The 13,003-nt window shown below is 39.1% G+C and overlaps 1 protein-coding gene across 3 annotated transcripts; it reads right to left on the reverse strand.

Moving 5' to 3' along the window:
- Positions 1–86: 86 nt before the first annotated feature.
- asphd2 (aspartate beta-hydroxylase domain containing 2) lies at positions 87–12,967 on the reverse strand. 3 transcript variants are annotated; one of them, XM_082188440.1, is made up of 4 exons: positions 12,839–12,967; positions 7,209–8,409; positions 6,215–6,328; positions 87–1,317 (listed from the first exon to the last, which is right to left on the reverse strand). In XM_082188440.1, the coding sequence occupies exons 2-4, from the start codon at positions 8,092–8,094 to the stop codon at positions 1,208–1,210; spliced, it is 1,110 nt and encodes a 369-aa protein (XP_082044566.1). In that variant the 5' UTR covers positions 8,095–8,409; positions 12,839–12,967; the 3' UTR covers positions 87–1,207. The 3 variants fall into 3 exon arrangements, with proteins under 3 accessions (XP_082044566.1, XP_082044568.1, XP_082044567.1); XM_082188442.1 differs by lacking the exon at positions 12,839–12,967 and adding an exon at positions 10,680–11,188; XM_082188441.1 differs by lacking the exon at positions 12,839–12,967 and adding an exon at positions 9,082–10,637.
- Between the last annotated feature and the right edge of the window lie 36 nt (positions 12,968–13,003).

The raw sequence follows: 13,003 nt of genomic DNA on the forward strand, positions 1-13,003 counted from the left end.
GTTAATTTGCATAAACACAAAAGAACATGTCATGATATATTTTCGAACACATACAAGCATTGCCACAAAGTACACAAAGACAAATATTGAATTAGTTCTTTATTAAATCAACAGAATTACTCAATCCATTGCAAAGTGAGTCCATGGCACACAATTTGGAAACATGGAAGTAGGAACATTGTCATAAAATTGATCTGCAACTCCAAAAGTCTCACAATGATATAAAATGTCACTGCTCACGAAACGGTCTCAAAACGGTCTGTCTTACAAAAGGAATGTACCAATATCGATGCGACGACCACGAAAGCTCTGCTTACAAGCAGTACGACAAAGCACAATAAGGTTGAACCTAGCACATATTAACAGCCATAACGTTGCGTTTTCCGGAAAATATGAAGCGCCCTGTCCCTCTTTAGTTTCACAGAGATACAAAGTGATTGAGAAGTTTTGAATCGTTTTGAAAATTCAAGGTAGGAAAGAGTAAAGTGGAAAGCAGGCTGATTTGATGTGCTCGTATTCATCCCCATCGCAACGATCCGACCCTGACTTAGACGTGGCGGAAAAATAACTTGCCACTAGTGCGTTTAATGGAGGAGGTCATTTTACACAATAGCTGGTAGTGCTTCAGTTCACTTCGCATACCATCTCTGCCATATATCCACATACCTTTGCTGTAAATGTCAAATCCACTGTCATTGCAGCATATGTCGTTTTACGACTGTTTAGCTTAGCTTCTGTAAGCCTAACTCCAGTAAAAATGTACAGACCAAACATTGTACTGTGCTTCCTATACAATCCTACCTAGCTGTGGCAACCAGGCTTAGCAAAAAGTGCAATTCCATGTGCGACTTACTGTCAATGCTTTAGGTGAAATGATACTATGACACTCACTGGGTATAAAGTGACCCTGCTGCTAAATTGTAAGAACAACATGAACATTGCGAGGGCTTTGTCTCAAGCACAGTTCACCAGCAGGTTTTGGCTATGGTTAAAATTGAAGAGGTCTGTAAACATTGATAAATGTACAATAGTGACGGTACATCGGAGTCTCTACTGAAGCAGTGCCAAGAAGGAAAGTGAGAGTAAAGGTACGTATACTAGAGGAAGAGACTGACGCTCTCCACACTCCGTCTTTCCCTTTGCACTCATCTCATACTGTTAATACAATGGAAATTGTTAACCCTTTTTTTCTTCTCCCAGCTCTCTTTCAGCGTCCAGGGGTGAAGATGTAGTCCAGTGCCTGTCTCTCGGCTGCTGCCACGTTTGGATGCCACAGGTCCACCATGAACACGACTCTCGGGCCATCTTCTGCAGAACCTGAGCACACATACAGTATATGGAATTCATGATGTAAATGGTAAATACTATCATTTTCTTGCCCTGGCAAAACTTTTCAGCATGTTGCGAGTGGTTGCCAGGGTGTTGCTAATGTTCGGAGTGGTTTCCTGTAGGCCATTTTATAAAATGTAGGCCATTTTATAATCCGTCTATCAAAAAAATTCGTAAAAAGTCGGCATAAAACAAGTTGCGATAGTCTTTTCTTTTTCTATTGTGACATATCCAAGTGAAACGGCTTCTTGAAGAAGAAAACATTTTGGGCGGGACTTGATTTTGTCATTAGAGAAGAGAAAAGATGACGAATTACGGAAATTATTTTTGATTAAAGAATTTGAGGGCACATTAATAACAGGTATTTGGTGTGAATAAAGAGTTATTAACGGGTATTGTTAGGGGTAAGGTGTAGGGGAGTGCTTTAGGGACAGGGACAATGTCCCAATAAGGTGCCATCCATTCATGATTTTAATAAATATAATCATATATACTGAATTTATTGTTATTGTTCTATAATATATTGTTTTATAATATACTACACACTGAGGTGCAAATAGTATTTGCCACTATTTGCACGGTAATTACAGTAAATAGCCGCTGTCCATTAAAAAAATTATAATAATAATGTGCACAGATAAATCATTTATAGTAAACATTGTAGGCTAGCAGGAGAAATATTTCCCATGTACCCGTTTGGCATTTTTTTGTAACCTGTTTTTTTGGGACCCTAATGGTGTCTAGTTAAGAATTTTTTATGTTGCCGAGGTACTAATGTCCCATGGGGTTCGTTTGGCGGCCATCTTGAAGTCATGCAGATTTTCATATCTCCTGAACCACACAACATACAAAGACAAATGAACCCACTTTTTCACATAATTCTGACACCAGGAATTAAATGGAAAGGTCATTGACATGGTACAACCACTCTTTATTGGTGAAAAATAGGCAAATAACACATTTTAGGCTCACAACGATGTAACTTTTGCAATTTTGTTTTGCAAAGTTTTGTTTTGTTTTAGTCCTGTTTGTCATATACCCATGAATGAGGCATCAAATCGTGCGGATTATTGAGGAGATGTATGCTATATCTTTTATAAGCGATCGGGCGTACAATGTTTGCGAGGATTTCGTAGAAACATATGGGTTACCACATTTGAAGAGGCTGGCAGGCTCTGTAAGAACATACCTTACAATGAGGTGGAAGTTGTACCCTTGGGGGGCAAGAGCTGCCTAAAGTTGCCCCATAAGCCCGGAACACACCAAACCGACGCCAAGGAACTAGCGCTGATGAACGCCGACTGTGTTGTCGCCTCGCGTCGCCTGCGTCGGGGGGAAAAGCTGCACTTGAACACACCAAGAGAACTACAGCCGACTGTCAGCTAGAATGCGCGTTCAACATGTCGAATCGGCCGAAAAAAAGCAGACGAGGACCAATTTCAGCCGACGGTGCGGAACACACTGAGAAAACTTTGTCGGCCGACACACAAAAACTGCCCGACGGCCGACCGTCAGCTTGGTGTGTCCCGGGCTTTAGACATACTATGATGAAGGGACGGCCCATGAAACAGGAATTGCGCATACGTGTTTATCCTACAATTTAACTTGCATAGGAATTTTGTATCAAACATAACTCTGGATCACAGTGTCATAGAGACAGGGGGTGGTCTCTCAGGATCACCATAAAGCCATCAAGCCACACCCTAGCAACCATTGAGAACACCCTAGCAACTAGTTCCATAGACTTCCACTGAAAGAAGTCAAAGGGATATCTTTAGATAGGAGTGTCATAGAAACATGAGGGTGGGCTCATTTGACTCGGGGCAGTAAACACCCAATCACAAATCACCTTCAACACTTCCTAGCCATGCCCTAGCAACCATTGTCGAGCACCCTAGAAACCCAAACCCAAAGAGGGATATCTTCACGAATGTCATAGAGGGATTGCAGTTGGTTTATATCATTCATCCTTTATATCATTCACACCAAGTTTCCATTTGATTCCTGGTGTCAGAATTATATGAAAAAGTGGGTTCATTTGTCTTTGTATGTTGTGTGGTTCAGGATATATGAAAATCTGCATTTTTCGCCACTAGCACTGATATGACTTCAAGATGGCCGCCAAACGAACACCATGGGACATTAGTTAATGGGACATATCGAACAGCTCTTCCCCTTTTTTAAAATAGCCAACAGCGTTTCGTTTATATCAGCTGGCAAGAGCCACTGAACTCGATAGCCGCAGTTTCCTTCTAATCTAACCGTTTCTCCTCCTAATCTACTCCATATCTCTTTAAAATATAGCATTCTGTGCAGAATTTAAATGGGTCCAATACGTTTTGTGGTCTGCACCGACTCGTGCATATGATCCGCTCGGTGCTATCGTGTCTCTAAACCGGAGCAGACTGTGTGGACTATTAATTGTGTGAACAAGTGACCGATTTAAGGGGAGACACGGCAGGCAAAAACATCGGGGGTTTTTACTGGTCAATTTTGAGATTTTGGGATATTTGTCCTCAATAACATGTGTTCTTTCAGACTTGTGGTGAAAAAAAGTCTGAAATACACATTTAGGTCTTTATTTTACTACACTTTGTCTGTTTGCGTCTGTAGATTTCTCATAAATTCAACAAAAGTTGGCGTTCTTAATCAACATGCTGCTCCGCGATCGCAGTCTGCTCTTTGTCCTCACATGCACCGCTGGAAAGCTCTCTCTCTCCTGTACAATGCTGTCGGATCCAAATATGGTCATTTCCTTTTTATCAGCAACCAATCGTGAAAGTAAAAGGGCTGAATGCGCAATCTCATTGGCTGATGATAAATCTTCTTCTCAAAATGACTTTTCTCTCATACTCTAAGTCCGAAATCTCCACTTCAGTAGCAACTATACACCAAACTTTCCAGTCTTGTACCTAGTTATATTATGAAGACATTTACAGAGGGATTTGTAAATATATTATTCCTAGCCTGATTTATATAACATTTTATTCCAAAACATGGCGAAAATCATTTTTTTAAGGCTACTGACAGTATATTCTGATTTACAGGATAAAAAAAGTAGATATCCATAAATCCCTCTGTAATTTTTCCCCATCTAATATGTGAACACAAAGAAAAAAAATGTTTTAACCTGGCTTTATCCAATACTCAGATTTAGTTTTTTTAAATATATGCAAATTAGCGCATATTTAAACATTAAATTACAGAAAACTTGTAATACATTTTTTTCTCATCTTAATGTAGGTAATCAACTGGGAAAGTTTCATAGTGATATCTGGTAGTTACAAAATTTACCCTATTCACCTGTAGTGTCTCGCCTTAAGCCGCAGTTTATTTATAATGTACGGGGCGGGATGCTTCAGATTCTAGAGAGTATTTGATTGGACAGGAAATTAGATGAGAAGCTGAAGTGCAGAGTGATGTCATCAAAATCATCGATCCATATTGTCGGAAGATAGAGACTAAGTTTTGAATGCTTATTTCTTCTAAGTACGAATTATGTCATTGTTTTGCTTATAGATAACAGTAATTCTAACACATACTAAAAGCCAAAAAAACTTCCATTTTGATTTCATGTGGACTTTAAGTCTGATCTCGTACAAAATGACCTGCTCAGTGTATGATTTCTATTTAATTTAATTTTATCAATCAATAAATTCCTCTTGAAACAAACTTTGTTGTATTATTTTAATTTAATACTGTGAAGCTGCTTTGATACAATCTGTATTGTGAAAAGCGCTATACAAATATACTTGACTTGACTCAGTGCACACCTGTCCTCAGAAAACCTGCATGTTTTAGAGAATCATTCATAATTTAGTAATAATATATAATTCATTATATATGATAAATAAAATATTATTAAGAGAAATAGTGACGCTTGTCTTAATGCAACTAACTGCATACTAGATATATTGACCGATATTTGGCATTTTGTAATTATTTGCATCGATACGATTTTCTGTTTGGCCAAAAAGTGTCATAAGCAGGACTTGTATTTTGACAGAGCTGAGAAACGCATTGCTTGAATACAGATGCATGGAGCTCCTATTCTCAGCCTTGGTTTACTCTCTGAAAATAAAGCTCTCAGATTTAATCAAAAAGTTCTTCATTTGTGTTCTGAAGATGAACTAAGTCTTACAGGTTTGGAACGACATGAGGGTGAGTAATTACGGAAGTAATGACAGTGATGACATGAGGGTGAGTAATTAATGACGTAATTTTCATTTTCGGGTGAACTAACCCTTTAACAGTTCCATCTAATAATTGAAAAGCAAATACTACAATACTTTTTCATATACTGTCAGCATTCAGCAAATACGCATTTTAAACAAGTCTTTGAGTATCTAATAAATATTTAATGCCCAGAACCTGGCAAGCTGCGACATATCCAGATCTAGTGTGCATAGCCTGTATAAAAACATGTGTATTTGAATTGGGATGCAGACGGGAGAGTTCAGCTATCACTGGACACCAAAGAGCAAGTATAAAAAATTATTTCAAATTATGCTGTGCTATATCCAGTTTTTCATTGTCATATTCATGAATCATGACATATTCACTGTGTACTGTAAAATTAGTGTTAGCTGTAAAAATATGATTTCTAGTGTGCAAAAACTAGATTACTAAGTGCACTGTAGTTGGTTACAGTATTTACTTGCTTTTAGCCTTTTTTATTCATGAAAAATACTATAATAGGATTATTATATTATTTTTTATTGTAGATTATTAGAGACATAATTAATAAATTCCTCTTTAAAGTATAAATCTGTTACATGTTCCAAGTTTCCATTTAGTTTTTCAAACGTATTCATTTTCAAATGGTTTATTTCTTATTGCACCACAATCTATTATACTTATTCCACACACTGTTTCTGTTTCTCACCATCATGAAATGCAGTGTGAAGAAAAGAGTCATCGAACAGCAGGCAGCTTCCCTCAGACCAGCACTGCGGCTCTCCACCAACTACCAACTCACAACCAGAGGGCACCTTCAGTCCTGCACACACACACACACACACACACACACACACAGAGGGAAAATGGCTATACCTTAAACAGGCACAGACTGCTGCTGTCACATATAATGCATGCATTGCCAGTCAGATGTTTGGAAACATTTGAATAAAGTTTATATTTCTCGTGATCTTGAAAATGCTTGAAATCAGTTCTGCAGAGAAATATAAACTTCTATATTCATTTCTTTACATAACTAAAAGTTTTTTTAGTAAAATTAAAGCATCCAACAAGTGTCCAGCATTCATGCAAACTCTAATACTTTAATACTGATGAAGTTGGGTTGTGAATCTGAAGAAGATCAAATATGATTTGTTTAAATTTACAACAGAACAAACAAAAAAAGTTTAGGTTTGGAAATATTAAGATCTTCTGTTCACCGTGGCTGCATTTATTTGATTACAATACAGTAAAAAAACATAATATTGTGAAGTTCTACAATTTTAATTTGATAAGATGTAATTTATTCCTGTGATGGCATCATTGTCCCAGTCTTCAGTGTCACATGATCCTTCAGAAATCATTCTAAGATGCTGATTTGCTACTCAAGAAATATTTGTATTATTATCAATATTTCAAACAGCTGTGCGGCTTAATATTTTGTGGAAACCATGATGCATTTTTGTTCTAGATTCTTTGATGAATAGAAAGTTTAAAATAACATATTTTATTTGAAATATAAATAGGGGTGAACTCAGGATGTTTGGGACACTTTTTGTCAGTGAGATGATTGGAAAAAGTGGCTCAATCAACCTGAATTATAAATGTATTTACAAAAATAGTTGTAAATAATAAACAATAAGTAGCTGTGCACAAACTTTCAACAGGTAGTGAACATAGATTCACATCCTTTGACCTCTTACCAAGATGGCAGCGCAGACGTACGTTGGTTGGGCCGTAGTGTTCAGTGATGGTTGTTCCAGGACTTAGCACTGAGAAGCAGGCGTTTCCAAACACATTATTCGCAATAAAGGTGCGGAGCTGGCCAAGCACCCTCCACGTACGCGGACACCGCCTGGCGTTCAGCACCATCGGAGTTCCCTGGTTCACCAGATAGAAGGTCCACCACTGGCCACGGGGTGTGCTGTTGGCCTTCCAGCCGAGTGGAAGCGAGGAGCCGGTCCGACTGGACGGCAGCCTGTACACGCTCTCGAATTCGGCCAGAAGTGCAGGGAAACTTCTCTCCAGAAGCTCCACGTCATGCTTCTGCGCCTCCCGTGAGAAGAAAGGAGCCGAGGTAAGGTCCGGCAGGAAGAAGACCTCAGGTTTCTGGATGGAGGGCCGGCTGCAGAGCAGATAGCGGCCCTGCTCGCGTACGCCCTTGTGGACGCGGCCCATGCCGGCCCAGGTGTAGCGCTTGGCGTACTCCTGCAGGCTGTGGTAGAGCCGCTGGTTCAGGCCCTCGCCGGGCTTGGAGCAACGGAAACATTCGGCTGACTGGCAGTAGGCGAAGCCGTTGAGTTCTTCCTCGCTGACACCGCTTCCTCCGACCTGACGGAGTTTCAACGAGCCTCCACGGGCCGAGAGATCCGAGGCGAGAACTCCACCAGGTAGGGCTCCGCCACGTCGCTCTGGGCTGAAACCGCCACGGAGCGAAGGGACGGCGTGCTCGCATCCCACGCGGTAGCAGTACCAGATAAAAAGAAAGGCAAGACAAAGAGCAGTGCCTAGAGCACTGGTCTCACACTCTCGCACCGACTGCATGCCACCTGCCACCCATTCCCTCATCCGCTCTAAAGACCACTCCATCCCTGCATACGAACATAGATTCACACTCCAACTCAAACACACACTCTTAGACGTACATAGATATGATTTCGAGTACTCGTATCTGTTGGGTTCGGTTTGATTTGGTGTTTTAGTAAAGTGACGCTGCCTCGTGTTTTTGCTTCATTTTCGAGGAGCTTTTTGTCTAATTGGATCACGTTCCAATCGCTTTGGTTAATTCAAGCGAGCTTTTCTCATCCGTTTCAATGCATTCGGAAATGTTGATAGTGTGAGGTATTTCAGCTGCTCCTCGCCTCCTGATCCCAGCCAACAGAGACACAGTGCACTGGAGGGCACCTGGAAAAGAGAGAGAGAGAAAAAAAGGAGATATAAGGACATTTGGTGATAAAGTGCAGCAGAATGTCACTATGCAGACATTGCCGATGAGGCAAACTGCATCACACCTGCCTTGACAGTCCGGTTTGACCACATGATCATTTTTATATACCACCCACCCACACACATCCCCCCCACCCCCACCCACACCCACACACTCACGCACAGACCGACGAGCAGCTTGATAGAGACCGCAGCACACACAGACGGGCATGACATTTCAAATTCAGTCTTTGCAACACCTCCGCACTGCACTTTTTAAAATCATGAGTCATGAGAGAATTCCAAGGTATACTGCAATACAGTCAACACAAACCTGAAGGAACAAATTTGACCATACAGCCTAATTGGCTGACACGAAGAGAACAGGGAATTGTTGCATTAGGACCCTTCAGATAGAATGCAATGCATCCTGACAGGCTAGTAGAGATGAAAGACAAAAACAAACCCGGCGTCTGTCAACACAGACAGATTGAGAGAGAGTAACAGCAGGGGAATGCGTACAATAAAACAGCACAAAGAAGAAGAAACCCCCGCTACCTAATGCAACATTTAAATCAAGATATTCAGCATACAATAATACGATTATAACGAGTCAATGCGCAAATGACGCCCATTGAAATGGATATTTACCGAGAACTGCGCGGCACTTCTTCTTGTCTGTCAGATTTTCAGCGACTGTTCCGCCCGGCAATGCCAGTTATCCTGCCTCTACAATTCCCTCTCAGACACCCCCCTGTCGCTGTTTCATTGCAGTCTCTGGTCCTGCCCTTATGTCCGTAAAGCGCTGTCAGACGACGTTCATAACGCCAGAGACAACCGGGCAGAAAACAACATGACAGACGCCCGACGTCTCATCATTGAAATCTGGGCGTTTAGAAGACGCATACTGACTGACTGGCTACTGAAACCATAACAAATGCTTCATTATAATATTAATATCGATACTGCCTATAATAGCACCATTAACATGGATAATATGTCATTTTATTGTAGGCCAAATAATAATTTTTAAATTAGCTATTAAAATCAAGCTTTCCCATGCATGCAGGTTGTAAACCGCATAAAGAGGGGTGTATAACTGTCAGTAGTGGTGAGGATTTTGAATCATCCCAGTGACTCGAATCTTTTCTATCCGTTCACCAAAATAAATTTTATTACATAAAATATAAAAATGAATTTATTGTTATGTTCAGTGAGCCTCTCTGCGGGTTATATCGTTAACCGGTAGGTGGCGACAAGCCAATTATGATTTTGTGCTCGAGCAAGTCATGAATCTTTCACACAAATGATTCGTTTAAAACAATGACTCGTCCATGGTAGAAACAATTTGTATTATCCTTCATTAAAATTTGCGTCCACAAATACCAATAAGAGAAAGAGTGTTTAAGCATTTAAAACGGTTTCCCTTTAAAAAATAAATAAAAAAATATTGATTTCTCTTTCATTTCAACAATAGCCCAATCAAGACAACACTAAATTAGGCTAAATAAATGATGAATTAAAATAATCAGTCATTCACACAATCAGAATTCTTCAGTCTCCCTTCTCTCCTTGTTAATTCAAAAGGCTACGCAAAGGTGTCAAGGTGAAAAGGTTTTGCGTTAGTCAAAACACTTAATATGAATGAATAGATTTGAAAAAGATTCAGAAGATTTCAACGATTTGTTCATTTAAAATATTAATTCATTTTTTAATTATTCAAGGATATAAAGTCCAACAACAACTAATTAAACTTGAAATATCACGGGTAATTATGATAAAGTGAACAGATAAATCCTGCTTCTGCCACATGATTCTTATATGTGACAGCCTTATTCGCACAGTGCGTGTTATAAGCATTAGTAGCTGTTACAAGTGACACAACAGCCTACAATTCCCATGGTGCATTGTATGCCAAGCCGACAACTTCCTATGACGTCATGCTGGTGAGACCAGTTTCCCCATGGAATCGCAACAAATGTAACGCTTTGTGGTTTGTTTATAAATATCTTGATAGTATGTTGCAAATGGTCTTCGATTAGTTTTTTGTTGTTGTTGTTGCTCTTAAACTTATTGGTTTCAATGTCATCTCAGTATGCTAGTACAGTTTTTCAGAAGTCTGCTTTACATTGTTTGAGTCTGTAAGTAGCCTATAGGAATATCCTGTTCAAAATGGTTTGCAGTCGCATAAATTAAACCTGTCATTTTTCAGAATAGCCTACACAGCCTGTGACAAATTTGAAACTTGCCTTGAGGTGACACGAGATGAACCGTTTCCTTATGTGCCGTGGGTTTGCGTCAGTGGGTGGGCGAATCTTCAAAGATAATTTCATTAAGGACCTCCCCTTTCCCCCAGCCCTCATATGAGAGACCGCACAAAAATACTACAAAGCCTAGGCTACTTGAAAAAGTTTACGAGTCATATGCAGATTTAGTTGAAGTTACACTTATCTATAAATATAATTTTGCTTTCTAACAGCTGTTACCATGAAATCACAATGGACAGAGAAGTTTACTGGCGCGAGCGCGAGGGCGGGACAACCTGTCACTCACACGAGATGGCAATAACACACCACAACGATCCAGTCAATTCCTTACAAAGTCCCTACATTTTGTCTTGTTCGAGAAACCATTTAAATCGGATAGCCTAGCTAGCCTATGTCACAATAATGAAGAAAGCGACTATCTCAACATAACCTCTTGATGAAATAGCCTACCAAACATTTCGAGAGCCGAAGTGAAATTTATTAATTAAATATAGGCTAGTACTTTAATCAGTATTTTTTTTTCATGCATGCATTTCTAATTATCTTAAGACTATTTTATGCAATAGTAGATTGTCAACATGATAATATGCAACACATTCAAACAAACTGATTTATGCCAGCAATTCTTTTTAATTCAAATTTCATTTCACAATAGAATTTTAGTGGAACTTTGAGGCTATGAATTGGCCAATACAATGTTCCAGTCCTGTTATAATCAATGACATTACATATCTGTTCAACATGTCACTATCCAACACCCATAGTGGATTTCATTGTTTTTTTGGGATAGCACAATGTAGCCTAATGTCAGAGTTTTTCCCTTGTCCGAATAGCCTTTATGCATACTCCCAAAATTCTGTATAGTATACGAAATATCTATGTGCAGGCTATGCGTATCCAGTGGGCACTTCAAGCCCAAAGTGTACTTCAGTTTTGATGCAAACACTTATCATGTGTAGAGTTGAATGCAGCCTTTCAAAATACTTTGATAGCACGCTCAACATATGTGCACTAGAAAGTTTCATCCTTGTCCAGTGTGTGTGCTATTTCTTTCCAGAAGTCATGACCAATAAAGATGACTTTTAACTGCCCTCACACAAGTGCTTGTCTGTGAGAAAGTCTGTTGTAGCAGTCTCCTGTAGTTTAGAAATATATGGCTGCACGTATTCAGTATGATGGTCAAATTTACTTCACTTGCACTGTATATCCTGACATAAGTGTAAAACTGAAGTATACTTTGGGCACATATTAATGACATCCAATGATAATTACATATATTAGCGTACAATTTAAACTTAAGTATAGTTTGGGGCTTAACTGTACGATGAAGCCACATGGAAGGAGTCGTCATATTCATAATGGAGGCGGGGAACACTGAATAACTTCATATGTCACATGACATGGCCTACATGGAGAAAGTAGTTCCAAACCAGTTCTGCGGAAATGCAAACTCTTTAACTGTTGAAATGTTTTCATTTAGCCGTGACTACATTCACAATAGCATGGTCTCTTGAATCACTGGAAAAAAATATTGGCGGTTAAAGTAAGTACCGGTAAGTAACTTAAAAAATTAAGTTACCTGGTTGCCTTAAAATTTTGAGTTCATTGAAATTAAAACTTAATCGTTAATACAATGAAGACTGATTTAATCAACAGAAACTCAAAATATGTTATCTGAACCACATTAATGATTGATTTGACAAAAGAAAAAAAGTTGTGATAAGTCATGAAAAAGTTGTTTTTTTCAGTGATTGAAAGACATTTTACAATATGAATGATTTCTGATTAAATTATTTGTTTGTTGACATACAGTTTGATGGGAAATGAGTTGTTTGCCTTGCACTGTAAAAAAAAAAAAGTGATGTATATAGAAATGTGCACCATGTAACATCTGATTTGAAGGATACATTAAAGTTAAACATGTTTTACCACAAAATTACTAAATCAAGCTGACTACATAAGATTACACCAACAAACAAACAAAAAAAAATTATAATAATTATAAAACAGAGTTTAGTTGGTGTAATCTAATGTAATCAGGCTGGCATTTTTTAGTTAAATATTTTTAACAGAATCAGACTAAACAATAAAACTGTTAGTGTTTTGAGTAATGTTAGGAAGAAATGGCTGAAGTAACTCACTTTTCACTTGGCAGGAATATGATACCATCCCTCTGAGACCCAACATGTGTGGTGGTGAGATAAAAAAAAAAGGTTGTAGCCTAAATGTAAACTCAAACCCCAGGTGGTCGTCGTCCAGCAGTGACGTCCAGCCCTTTGTTCCAGTGGGAATGTCTCTGTATGAGT

Source organism: Leuciscus leuciscus, assembly GCF_965113295.1.
Source record: "Leuciscus leuciscus genome assembly, chromosome: 13".
Classification (NCBI taxonomy): Eukaryota; Metazoa; Chordata; class Actinopteri; order Cypriniformes; family Leuciscidae; genus Leuciscus; species Leuciscus leuciscus.